The following is a 14019-nucleotide window of genomic DNA, read 5'->3' as shown; positions in this document are numbered from 1 at the left end:
TCTGCTACGGCGGGCCATTGAGGCAGTGCATGGCCCTGTGGGTGGGCAGAGCAGGGGGCGGGCAGGGGCAGAGCAGGCCGGGCAGTGGGCGGGTTTTGGGCACTCGGTCTCTAAAAGGTTCGCCATCACTGATATAGCCATTCCCCCTTGCATTTAGCTTCTCTCTCTCTCTCTCTCTCTCTCTCTCTCTCTCTCTCTCGCTCTCTCTCTCTCTCTCTCTCTCTCTCCCTCCCTCCGTCTGTCTGTCTCTCTATCTCTCTCTCTGTGTGTATGTGTGTGTGTGTGTGTGTGAGAGAGAGAGAGAGAGAGACTGCTATGAGAACTTTTAATTCTAAAGCAAAAGAATACAAATTATAAATAATGTGAGCCACTGTAACCAAATACCATCATTTCTGTCCTGCAGAAACTTCTTAATAAAGTTAATTTGGGCCACGCTGCAAGATGTGCCGCCTACAGTCCAGATGGCGAGATGGTTGCTATTGGCATGAAGAATGGAGAGTTTATTATTTTACTTGTCAACAGTCTTAAAGTTTGGGGCAAAAAAAGGGATAGAAAATCTGCTATCCAGGATATCAGGTATTTCAGCAGGCAAAGTAGATAATGCTTGAAAGAGAAAGAGCAGAAGTGTGTCTATTTATTCCATCACTGCTGATGTTCTTGGCTTCGTGCCATTTGATAGTGGCTTGCAGCTTAATGGCTGAAGTGGCTGCACTGAAAATATTCTAGCTGAGATTACATCAGCAAGGAAAGATAACTTACACAGAGAACAAGGTCTTAGAGTACTTCTCTTCCCCCAGAATTCTAAGCAGTGAGCCAAACTCATCCAATGTGAGCCCGGAGATATATTGTTTGAATGGCATAGTCTTATGACTCTATCTATAAATGGAGGAAGGGAGGGAAATCTTAAGGCAATGTAAAAGATGAAAAAATCCACATTCTGTCCTTTGCAATAGCAAATCTTGGAACTGCAAAGAACTATGGAGAAAAGTACAAAGTTGTGTACTGTCAGGGTTAGGGTTAGGGTTAGGGTTAGGGGGAGGACTGTAAAAAAAATCCTTTCATTTCAGTAGCAGAATTTCAAAATAAGCATATTTTGGGTTGAATAAATGAAAGTTCTAGATTGATAACGGGTATTACAATTACATTTGGATATTTCCCATATATCCTGCCTATGGATAAAAAGCATTCTCCTCAGTGTCATTTGTACAGCCCTTTGCTAGTTCCATAAGCTTATGTGAAGCTTTCTGTGCTGTTTGGAACAGCAGCAGTGCCTGCATTAGAACAGAGGCAAAACTACTATTTGGCGGCAAGGGTTGCCCTTGTTTGATTGTATTTCTTTTTAGCAAAGACTGTAATGGTCTTATGGTTGGAAAGACAAGATTAGACTCTGCAGTCTATGAGAGGGCAGGATTGAGAGATTAACAGTAAAAACAGCAAAACAATTGAATTGCCATGATTTAGCGGTATAATCTTGAGAAAAGAAGCAGCAAAAAAAATTGTGCTGAAAGTCCAGATCCATTGGCATTGACTTCTCACTCAACATGTCTTACTAACCAGAAAGGGGCAGTAGGGTGCAGCCTTTTCATTTCAGGCACACAGAGATGCTCTTTGACTCTTCTCTACTTCTAAAAATTCAGAGCATTACATGAAATGCTTTCAGAACGAACGTACAACTATGGCTCATTTCATGTAATGGTTAACGATCACCTGAAGAAGAACTTTCTTCTGTGTGTACCTAAATAGAACTTAAGATACTGATTGAGGCCCTCCTGCAGGCTTCTTGAGGTGATGTGAGCTTCTACACATTGAAGAGCATTTTCTATGGTGGTGCCCCATTAATGGAATGGCTTCCCCATTAAGGCTTATACCCATTAGCACCATCATTTTGGTACCAAGTGAAAACCTTTCTATTTTCCCAGCATTTTTAATTGACTTTTAATTGTAATTTAATTCTTATGTTTTGCATGACCACTGTGCTACTGCCTAATTTATATGGTGTTTTTAATTTGTATTTTATATGATTTTATCATATATGATTTTAACCAGATTGTATTATAGTGAATTGCAGTTTAATTTTTTTTAATATCACTGTCATCTCAGAAAGCTCTAGAACCTTCTTTTTGTTTTGTTGTTTCTAGAATCAGCCCTGATAACCGGTTTTTGGCAGTGGGTTCACAAGAACATACTGTAGACTTCTATGATCTCACACAAGGCACCACCTTGAATCGAATCGGCTATTGCAAAGACATCCCAAGTTTTGTCATTCAAATGGATTTTTCAGCAGATGGCAAATACATTCAGGTAAAGATTTTTCTTTCAGTTAACAAATAGCCTTCCTGATCCAGACAAGAATTCATATCTCAGGTCGAGAAGAGCAGGAGGTACACATCTTAAATTTCATAACCTCTTCCTATTCCTCTTGTTTATGATACTGATATTCCAGAATAGTAAGCATCAGGAAGGAAGAACTGGCAGAGACAGAAATGAACTTAAATTTAGATATAAAGAGCCATAGCTATTATGTTTAGATTGACTTGTAAGCTGACTAGAAGGTCAGATTTTTAAAATGTCAAATGAGACAAATTTATAGGCTCTGATTTGCTGGAAGTATAAATAGTTTCATAAATCAAGCATATATATTCTAAATTTGCCATGAATATTTATGAACAGTCTCACACTGTTCAGTTAGACCTTTCAACATTTTATATAATAAAATATGCAAGGAGAACCAAAAATTGTTATCACTGGAATAATAATAATAATAATAATAATAATAATAATAATAATAATAATAATAATAATAATAATAATAGTAGTAGTAGTAGTAGTAGTAGTAGTAGTAGTAGTAGTAGTAGTAGTAGTAGTAGTAAAGTTGGAAGGGACCTTGGAGGTCATCTAGTCCAACCCCCTGCTCAGGCAAGAAACCCTATACCATTTTGGACAAATGGCTGTCCAGTCTCTTCTTAAAAACTTCCAGTGTTGGAGCATTCACCGCTTCTGGAGGCAGGTTGTTCCACTGGTTAATTGTTCTAACTGTCAGGAAGTTTCTCCTTAGTTCTAGGTTGCTTCTCTCCTTGATTAGTTTCCACCCGTTGCTTCTTGTCCTGCCTTCAGGCGCTTTGTAAAATAGCTTGACTCCCTCTTCTTTGTGGCAGCCCCTGTGATATTGGAACACTGCTATCATGTCCCCCCTCGTCCTTCTCTTCATTAAACTAGACATACCTAATTCCAGCAGCCATTCCTTATATGCTTTAGCCTCCAGTCCCCTAATCATCTTTGTTGCTCTTCTCTGTACTCTTTCTAGAGTCTCAACGTCTTTTTTACATCGCGGTGACCAAAACTGGATGCAGTATTCCAAGTATGGCCTTACCAAGGCACTGTAAAGTGGTATTAACACTTCATGTGATCTTGATTCTACCCCTCTGTTAATGCAGCCTAGCACTGTGTTGGCCTTTTTGGCAGCTGCAGCACACTGCTGGCTCATATTTAGGTGATTGTACATTAGGACTCCGAGATCCCTCTCACAGTTACTACTATTGAGCAAGGTACCCCCTATACTATACCTGTGCATTTTGGAAGAACTATATATTTCAGCACTGTCCATATGATCATTTTGATTCATTTCCTTTCTTAGGTATCAACTGGTGCCTACAAACGACAAGTCCATGAGGTGCCATTAGGAAAGCAAGTGACAGATACAGCATTTATTGGAAAGATCACCTGGGCCACCTGGACAAGGTGATGTAGCACAAAGCTCTATTCAAGGAGCATAAACCTACATCATCAGATCAGAATTGGGAGAGGCTACTTAGGCCATTGAGTCTGATCATCTGCTTAGGTTGGAATCCAAATGAATCAATTCCTGACAGATGGCGGTCTATCTTCCACTAGAGTACATCCCTTAAAGGGGAAACCGCCACCTCTTGAGAGATGAAAAAAAGTCAGCAGGCAATAACAAGAATGCAGGTTAAGTGAGCAGATAGTGAGAAACTCATCCACTTAGAATAGCGACACTTAGAAAATGCCCCTCTCCTCTTTTGAATTTGCTACAGGCATTCTACTCCATTATTTCAACAATGCCCAAAGTATGTTATCTAAAATCCTTTTTTATATATCCTGTACTCCCAAAGACATTTTACTGTCATGTCCTCACTAATTAGTTGATTTTTCTCCTTTGGAGCAGTATCCTTGGGGATGAAGTCATCGGTATTTGGCCCCGAAACGCAGATAAGGCAGATGTCAACTGTGCCTGTGTGACCCATGCTGGCTTGAACATTGTCTCTGGAGATGACTTTGGGCTAGTCAAACTCTTTGATTTTCCATGTACTGAAAAATTTGTAAGTGAGCTTGTTTTGCCTTTTTGGTATATGTTTGTCAGTGTGCCTTATCTTGAAAACCATCTGGTTGATCAGTAGCTGAGATCAACCTGTATCTTCTAGTAGCAAGGAGATATAGCTGGCTATTTGTGAGTGAAGTAACACTGTGTCCAGTGCCAGATATTGTTTCTTTTCCTGACAGGCCAAACATAAGCGTTACTTTGGTCATTCTGCACACGTCACCAACATACGCTTTTCTCATGATGACAAGTATGTGATCAGCACAGGAGGAGATGACTGCAGGTAAGATTTTGCGTTGTGTAACATTTAGTTAGTTAAGTGGTGTGGCTGGAGATTTTGAGTTGAAATGGGAGAAAGCCAAGCTCTAGTTCACCCTCATCTGCATCTAACTGGGAAGTCTTAATAAGATCATCATGTCATTCTCCTGAGGGCTGTTATGATGCTGAGTTCAGTAGTAACTTGAGTTCCTTGAGGGAAAAGCACAAAATCAAAATATAGCCAAATATAAATATAGTTAGAAGTGATTAAAAAAAGATATGCAGATTCTTCTGAATCTTTGCTGTGAAAAGTCTCCAACTTTTTTCTGTAAACTATGGTGGTTTAAAGAAAACCACCGTATTAAAACCTTTCTGGGTAATGAGTAATGGGTTACAGAGAATATGGGTTGTCAACTGCTTCTGCTGGATTGCTAGCAAGACAGTATCGCCCATGTATTATTATTTTCATCATGGTTTGTTGCCAAATAAAAAGTCAGATTCACTCACCCTTTTGAGCAATTACTTACAACTGAGGTCCTTTTTTTACTTTTCAGATGACTAGTTTGACAACTAAATGGCTGCTATAATAGAGCATGGTTAGTTACAGTAGAGTTGAAGCTATTCACCTTTTGGAACACCTCCTCATAGCTTCTGTGAAAAAAAAGAGAACAAATAGTCAGGGTGGAAAAAATAAGTGAGAGGCATGTATTTTATTCAACCGAGTGAATGGAATACTGCACTGCCCCCAGAATTACAGAATTGAGGCTCACTTGCATCAAGGACCCTGTTATACAGAATCCATGGGGGTGCATAGCCCCTGCACTTGTTTTGGCAGAAGGCAGTTAGTTTTTCCTCTCTGTTCAGTGATCTACACAGAATAGAAGGTTGCACCCACCATGGCATGTAAACCCAAATAAATTAAAGGTATCCCCTCTTTCATTTACCAATTCTTAGTCTTTAAAATGGCAGTTTGCTTAATCTGGTTTATTACATGGGGTCTCCACATCAAGAATATGTAAAACACGAGCAATTAATCCCATCTATTTACAATAGAAAACCTCCATATACTCCATGTATTTTAGCTTCTCTAGCTGTCTTTTATTAAGCTGCAATAGATGCTTAAAGTTCACTGTAAGGAATTCTGTTTGAGGCAGGCACACACATTTGACATTATGTTCATGTCGTGGTCTTTGTAAAAATTATCTGTGTGTGGCAGTAGTGGGAAATTAATTCTTGTTAGTTGGCATTTCTTGTTTTAAATGTGGTGGAATATGGGGGTGGATGGGTGGAGAACAAGCTTGCAGTACAATTTTAGCCGCATCTGTGTTTATTTGTAATAACATGTTATTTTTCTTCTTCTTCAGTGTATTTGTATGGCGATGTCTTTAAAGGTCACAACTCTCCTGGATCATTCTGCCACCACTGCCATTTCAGTGCCAAACAGTAAACACATGGAAACCGTTCAAGATCTCAGTATGGCTGGGATTACAGACTATATTATTTATGAAAGACACAATTAGACTATGTAATACATCCCAATATATGCAACCATGGGGAAATCAAATATTACTTAATTTGGTACTGACTTTAATTATTCTAATATATACTAAAATCTCTCTTGCCAAATTAAATATTCAGGAATACAATGCCAAGATCAGGGTCTCAAACTCAAATTGTCACAAGTGCCATGTGAGTCTTAGGCTGACAGCTACAAGACTAAAAACTTTCTGTGCATGAATTAAGTCCAGAATGAAAAGTATCACATATGTCATATAACATAAATATATTGTGCTTTTAAATCAAACTTTATTACACAGCAAAGTTACTTGCAAGACAGCCATTTTGACCATATGGCTGGCAACATTTTTCATTAACCATAATACCAATATCCGGCTTTATTACTAGATGATATATAGTTTTTTCCAGATCCCATTAAGAACAGTACCAGCTAGGGCTAGCCCCATCCCACTAAAGGCTTAAGGTTTAAAGGTTTCCCCTGTCCAGTCATGACTGACTCAAAGGGGCGGTGCTCATCTTAGCTGAGGGAGCCTGCATTGCCCGAGAGACACTTTCCTCATCATGTGGCCAGCATGAAAATACCGAACGCAGTAACCTTTGTGCTGAAGCGGTACCTATTTACCTATTTATGTACTCTCATTTGCATGCTTTCAAACTGCTAGGTTGGCAGGAGTTGGGGTAATGGGAGCTCATCCCATTGTGCGGCACTCGGGTCTCAAACTGTCAGCTTTGCAGCTGACAAGCCCAGTGTCTTAACCCCTGAGCCATCGTGCCCCCTCCCATCCCATTAAGAGCAGCCAAAAATCTTCTTTTCTTTTTATTGAGCAGGCTTCTCTTTCTTTCAGACTTTTCTTTATTCACCATCACTTTTGTCCTCTTGCCTTGCCTGTCCTTCACCTAGCCAAGCTCTTCTCCACTTGTTGGTTGATCCCTTGCTTGGCTTAGGAATTCTCACAGCAAGGCAGCCAGACCAGGCCCCTTCTCCAACCTTCTCCATTTCAGCCCCATCTCCATCCCTGGAGATCTCAGTGCTGCTTCAGAGCATGTGTTCTTGGAGCGGATGCTGCCAGTGCAATAGGCATTGGAGCACGGATTGCACAGCCCAGCCAACCAGGCTCAGCTGTTGCCAAGAAAACTATAAGGTTGATTTGAAATGAGTCGCTTTGGTGCCTGCATACACATCTGTACATAGGTCCCTGACCTCAGGGGTCGCAAGGCCTTAAGTAATGGGACACCCCAAATTATTTCAAGAGCCATGAATTTGGGACCCCTGACTCAGTCTATTGTGGAGATAAGGCTTCAGCAGTCTATTAAAAAATGGAAGAGTTCAATGTGAATATAGGGAAGACAAGCTTTCTTATTTCTTAAACTTGTCCCATCATTCCTAAAGCATATTAGAGACAGGATACATTATGATAAAGCAGGCTTTGGTTCGTGGCTAATATTTTTTTTTAAATGAATTAATTAGCAAGGCTCTCTTCCCCTCTTCCATTAAGTGTAGTAGATGAAATTCTTTTTGCCATTTTTCTACAAAGTGCCTTTTGAAAACTTTTCAGATACTGCAGGATATAACATTGTCTCCTGCCATTGCCTACTTTCTGCTCACGGTGCTAAAATCTACAAACTGACTAGGGCTGACAAAGTCACTTTTTCCCCTAAATGTCACCATGTTCATTTTTTAATTTATTTTTACTAAATTTCAGCCTTCTCTCTTGATATCAACAGCAAAGAATAAAGGTACAAGGCAGAAATTAAAAATAATGGTCAGTCAGTTTGACACTACATTTGGTAGTGTCAGATAAGTGGTAGAATGAAATGAAAAATGAAAATACCCTTCCTTTCTTTCCCATTTGAGGTACCTTTTTCAATACCTTTTATCCAGCCAAACAATAGCCAAGATGGCATTTTAACTTCAAGGGGGGGGGGGGGAAAACCCTTCATGAAGTGGTTCAAGGGCACGTTTTTGTTACAATCCAGTGATAAATTGGCAACCATACACCTCTGTGGTGGTAGGGGACCATATAACTGTGGAACTTGAGCTTATTGAAATTGCTGAAGCCTGCAGTTTTTCGCTAGCTAATGATCAGGATGATTATACTTCTAATTTCAATATCATAGGCAACATGCCTCACACTTGAATGCAACTACTGACGGTCACCAGGCAGGAATGTACTATTGAGTTTATATCCTGCTTATGGTTTCTCAAAGGCCAAGGGAAATAGATTGCTGGACTAAGACGCTTTTGATCTTGTCTAGTACAACTTATTTTCTGTTAACTCATGCAGTAAAACAATCCTAGATTCAGTTCTTGGTAGCATTAGTTTATTTCACAATCGGTAGAAAAGAAAAAGGGGAAAGGGGGCATGTTTCTGGTATAATAATCTCAATGTATACAACACAAAAGTGCTTCTGTAAATTTAATGGACTGCTGTGTGTGCGTGAGTTATTTGATTAATGCAATAGGTTAATGCCTTATACTCCTTTATTTCATACATGTGTTCTATGCAGTCTTATTCCTTTGTTCTTCATAAGGAAAGTTTCCCGTTTTAGCCAATGTAACCATATCCATCTGGTGATGTCAGATGGTCACCTTGTTTGCCTCTGTTGTAATGCTGGCCTTTCATATGGAGTGCATCTTGAATCTGTAACAGAATGAGCTGCTGTAGAGTCAAATTGTGCAAGAATATTGAAGATAATGTATTTGTGTGTGGAAGAAATTTTGTTTATATGTAGAACTTTATGCTTAAATTTGATGCTGTATTATAATGTAAATTGAAATAGTACTGCATGAATTTATTTTTGAAAGGATTCAGTAAAAGTTTTATTTGAAAACTGATGCCAGATTTTCTTTGGGAATATCCAGCCTACTGGAAAGAAGGAACAGTATACTTCTTGTGGAAAAGAGCAAAATATTAGTGGTTGAGTTATTCCAGGGCAAAGCTTTTAAAATACCTTAATATTCTACCATTTTCCTTAGAATTGTTATTATTAAAAAGACCAGCATGATAGTAATATTAGATATATTAGATTTAGTTGAATAAGTTCCCCAAATTGATACAATTGCATCATGTAAAACTGCACTTAGTTTGCTGCTTCATTTTGGTGGGATACTACATTTTGTGTGTCATACTAAAATTTATACATAGCAAAATCCATTAAAAATTAAGGTGGTATTAAACTAGAATATAACTATGGCTTAAACTAGAAAATCAAACAGTAATGTGTGTGTGCATGTCAACCACATCAACAAAATTCCTAATGTTGGGTATAAATCACAACCATTTTTAGTGATAATTGTTCATGAGTTGTGAAGCATGATGATAAACCATGTTAAGTGCAATCACATTTACACATCATATGAGTCCATACACTTTATTGATAACTCAAAATTTTCTTTTTACATTTCACAATGCATCCCACAAACGTAGTTCAATACAGCTTAAACCCCCACGTGTATTTGAAATGTCCAAATGGCATTTGCAGCATCAGGGTACAATCCACTGACCCATGCACAGATGCTGAGGATTCCAAGCACAATGGAAAACAAGCATGCTGGGGGTTCCTTGTTCTGCCTGCAAGGATCTGAGGATCACACCATCAGAAATTCATTCCACAGATTCAAAGTTTGAGAACTGTAAACTTGTTTACTTAAAATAGACTATAGGAGTTTGTGCAGCAAAGGATATGGCAGAAACTGTAATGTGCAGAGTTGGTTTTGTTTATTTAATAGATACTAGTTTTTTCTGAAAATTTAAGCTAATATATTAAGGAGCTCAAAAAAACTTCATTTATCTAGTATTTCAATCACTATGGAGGAGCTGGACATCCTAAGCAGCTGTGACACACTATATATTTAATTTTATATTGGCAATTGATAAAATAGTAGAATTAAAAGCACAGTACAGCTAAACTTGATACCAAAAAGGCAAGACTTTTCAAGCTTGCTTTAATGGCATATTCTAAACATTTCATTTTAGAAAATCTGCAATCAATCAACACAAACCAGAGACAGTGCTAAAGGAAATGTTTTCCATACACTAACCCCTCTTGAAACACGACAAGACTATCTTGGCCAAAGCATAAAATGTACAGCTCTCCAACTCGTTATGTTAACCTGTGCTGCATATGGGAGAAGCAAACAGGATTAGATCTAAATCCATATGTAGCAGCTTACAATACTTAGGATGGACATACACAGCAGTCAAGAACAGGTTATTTTCCTCCCTCTGAAACACTGTTCCTAAAAAATAAAGATCTGTGAAACTGCACTGCAATGTCAAGGCTTGCTATTCCCTGACCCTCCCCATGTAATCCAAATGAATATGCCTCCCATCCCCATTTAAAAGATGATTTGTTTTAATAAAAGTTGCTTCTTGATTTCATTCAGTTTTGCGCTTCAGTCCAGGAATTTTAGCTTGAATCCTGTAGGGAAAAAACCCAGATTTCAAAAAAGTCATACCTTGTTTTCCAAACAACTGTACAAGAAAAGCCAACTGCTTACAATCTAATACAATCTAATGCATTAATTATCCCCTTAACAACACTTCAAAGTGCTTTACATGTCAAAGAAGTATTCTGTTTGCATCTCTTGTTCCCATCTTAGTGACTGCAAAGAAAATGGATCCAGGCAGATCACGTGATCATGGTCACTTATGACTATATATGAATATACTTATTATTTTATAGTCATGTCTAAGACTATCAATTACTTTGGAAACTACAGGTGGTCCCGGAGTTTCAACCACTTGCTCAATAACCAAAGTTGCCATGGAGCTGAACGAGTGGTACTTGCAACCACCCCCTGAAGTTCCAGCCATCGTAGCACCACTATGGTCATTTGATTGTGATTTGGGCACTTAGCAACTGGCTTGCACTTACATTGGTTGTAGTGTCCTGCAATCATGTGGTCATCATTTGCAATCTTCCCTCCTGTCCCACAGCAAAGTCAGTGAGGAAGCCAGAAGGGAAGCCAGTTGCAAGTCATTCCCACTTTTTCTCCAAAGCCCTGCTACAGAGTAAGAGATCTCAGGGAATTCCTATACACTATAGCACCACCTGTCTACCCTTCACAGTGTGCACCCACCCACAGCATAACCACCTGCCAATGTCCCCCCACCTGCCACAAGTATGTAGCACCTGTTCATGGCTACACCTGCACACCCCCCACCTGCACCCATGGCACACCTCCAAATGCACCCTTCCACAGTCCTTGCGTGGGACTCCCACCTCTTCCTGCTTTAAGACTCACCAAGTTCTGGGACTTACGACAGCAATTGGGCTGTCATTGCTAAACAATGTGGTCATATGATGTTGCTCTTTACGACCACATTGTTTTGCAATGAAAATTCTGGTTCCAATTTGCTACTGTAACCTGTGAACTACCTGTAGCTCCAAGAATGCAGAAAACTTACTTTGCCATTCCATCTTTGACATTCTTGTTTACAAGTTCCACATAATGGTCAATTTGAGTCTGAAAAACAAGTTAAAAAATCATTTAAAACACTTGGTTTCTACATCATGAAAAACCATGAAATGGTTAGCATCACATTAAGTTGAAATCAAGCAAACCACAAGAAGTTACACAAGTGGAAACAATACAATATCTGGGGTGCCCTAGAGTCAATCTTGATTTCTGGTAACCACCTGGACTGTCCCTGCACTTTTCTTGGAAACATTTTCATAAGTGTTTGCCCTGCCTGTTTCCTAGGACTAAGAAAGAGCGATTGGTCCAAAGTCACCCAGATGGCTTTATGCATAAGGTGGGATCAGAACAGTCTCCCAGTTTCTAGTCTTATGCCTTAACCACTACACCAAACTGGGTCTCTGCACTTCATCTACCAAAGACTGAGGTGTAAGCCCTAGAATAGATTTAGCATGGTTATAACCTTAAAAATCTTCAATACATTACCCACAATGGAAAAATAGCTGAGCCCACCCCTACTGCAAAGCTTGAACACCCAAAAATTATGGATTCCTGGTCATTAGAAGGTTTATCACAACTGCCTTAGTTTATTCAATCCCAGTCATTCAGATTTGAACTCTGGCATATTAATTCTTGGTTGCTCCTCAACTGTGATGTTTTGACATTTGAAAAAATATTGAATAAACAGATTTTCCAAAGAAAAAATTCATAGTTATTTCATCAGCCTTTTCCATTTTAAAAGCATGAAATTATTGTGATATTTTAGCTACTTTTTATTTAGCATTTTGTACAAAAATATTTAGGTTTATGGCTGTGCAAAATCTTGTTATAAATATACATTTGAAATCATGCCTGAAGATATTTTCATTTCTATCATGTATAGATATATTTTTTACTGAAAAAAATAGGATTCTTGGGGGAAACATATTCTTGCTCTTATTTTGTAAAGTTCTGACGTAAAACATGTCAACTAGTTATAAAATACCTTTTTAGGTTCACTTAAGAAAGGAGTGCTGCCATTTCTCAGCTATAATAAACTATAATGTAAAGGGATCCCTAATGTTGAAAGAAGAAATCCAAACCAGATGAATTTTCCAAATGATTCAGGCTGTTCTCAAATCAAAGGAATATGGCCTCTTTACTTTTAATATCAATCCTAGGGCTACCACATCCGAGGCACAAAACTCAAGATGACCACTAGATAATAGCAATGGGTTATGGTTTGTTTGTTTTAAATAGTGGCTGCTTGGATTTCTGCAGCCCAGATAGGATAATCCTATTTAAGAAAGCCTTTCGCATCTTACTTAACTCTTGCTAAAACTAGAACAGTAGTGCAGGCATTGACCTTTAGAATAGTAGAGGCCACTGTCCTCTAAGAATCCTCTTCATCCTTTCATATACAATGTATTCTTTGTATCCTTAATATGAGTCCCTGTCGGGAGAAGGGCGGCATATAAATTAAATTAAATAAATAAATAAATAAATAAATAAATAATATGCTAGTTATCTTATTATCATATTGTCAATAAACATGCCACAGCTGCATACTCACCTGATGCTTCTCATAAATAATAGGAATACTGAAAAGTGATATCAGCGCTGGAAGAACAGAAATAGATTTAAACTTAAAAATATGAAAAACATCTGAAAGTTATAAATTAGGAATCAGATAATTTATGTGAAGTACTAATCATAGCTGTAACTACAGATGGGTAGTTGTGTGAAAAAGTATGTATACCCCATATCAATATTTTATCTTCATTCAAAATGGACTTTCAATAATTTATTCAACAAAAATTAACATAAATGCCATATCCTTTGGGGAAAAAGGAGGTGCACCCTTGGCTCCAATACAACAACAAACTCAGTGAGGGTTTCTAATAACTGTCTACATATATCTGACACCAACCAGGAGGAATTTTCTCCCACTCCATGCAGATTTTTTTTCAGTTGTGCAATGTTTGAGGGATTCCTTGCATGCAGAGCCTGTTTCAAATCATCCCACAGCATCTTGGTGAATCTAGATCTGGATTTGACTTGGCTATTCCAGAATCCTCCATTTCATTTACGGGTGGATTTACTGGAATGTTTAGGCTCATTACCATACTGACCTTTGGAAAAGATCAAACATTTCAATGGGGTGTACTTATTTTTTCAGAAGACAATAAACAGATATATACATATTAATCACTTTGTTCACATCAAAAGTTGATGTGCTTCTGGAGTCTGTATTTTTCCTGTTCGTGCTGATTGTACCCTTTCCTTACTATTTACAGTCAGAGGGCAACAACTTTTATAAGCCCAGGACACCATCAGATGATTACAGAGCACCAATAATAATAGGTTTCAGTTATTTTTCCTTAAATCCCTAAAGTGTTGCAAGTACTTTCATGGGATTTCAAGTCAAAATCTTACAAAATTTTAGCATCTTCACTTGAGATCTTAACAGGAGCTGGCAACCTTAAACAATCTCAGCTATTTTTTT

At 38.3% G+C, this 14019-nt stretch overlaps 2 protein-coding genes across 5 annotated transcripts in view; one reads left to right on the top strand and one right to left on the bottom strand.

The window, feature by feature from the left end:
- LOC107302196 (EMAP like 6) overlaps positions 1-6028 on the top strand; it is a 52894-nt gene extending 46866 nt beyond the window's left edge. Inside the window, exons 23-28 of the mRNA XM_015831310.1 lie at positions 404-576; positions 2139-2301; positions 3635-3738; positions 4184-4337; positions 4519-4619; positions 5959-6028. Coding sequence (XP_015686796.1) covers positions 404-576; positions 2139-2301; positions 3635-3738; positions 4184-4337; positions 4519-4619; positions 5959-5983 — 720 coding nt within the window. The 3' untranslated portion in view covers positions 5984-6028. The remainder of the gene's footprint in view (positions 1-403; positions 577-2138; positions 2302-3634; positions 3739-4183; positions 4338-4518; positions 4620-5958) is intronic.
- Positions 6029-9469: 3441 nt separating this feature from the next.
- RTN4 (reticulon 4) overlaps positions 9470-14019 on the bottom strand; it is a 39431-nt gene continuing 34881 nt past the window's right edge. For all 4 annotated transcript variants that reach the window (XM_015831433.1, XM_015831438.1, XM_029287206.1 and 1 more), the window contains 3 exons: positions 13087-13133; positions 11524-11582; positions 9470-10534 (listed from right to left, as the gene is read on the bottom strand). In XM_015831433.1, coding sequence (XP_015686919.1) covers positions 10492-10534; positions 11524-11582; positions 13087-13133 — 149 coding nt within the window. In that variant the 3' untranslated portion in view covers positions 9470-10491. The remainder of the gene's footprint in view (positions 10535-11523; positions 11583-13086; positions 13134-14019) is intronic.

Source organism: Protobothrops mucrosquamatus, unplaced genomic scaffold (genome assembly GCF_001527695.2).
Source record: "Protobothrops mucrosquamatus isolate PMUCROS unplaced genomic scaffold, P.Mucros_1.0 scaffold_256, whole genome shotgun sequence".
Lineage (NCBI taxonomy): Eukaryota > Metazoa > Chordata > Lepidosauria > Squamata > Viperidae > Protobothrops > Protobothrops mucrosquamatus.
This window is presented reverse-complemented; position numbering and strand designations above follow the sequence as displayed.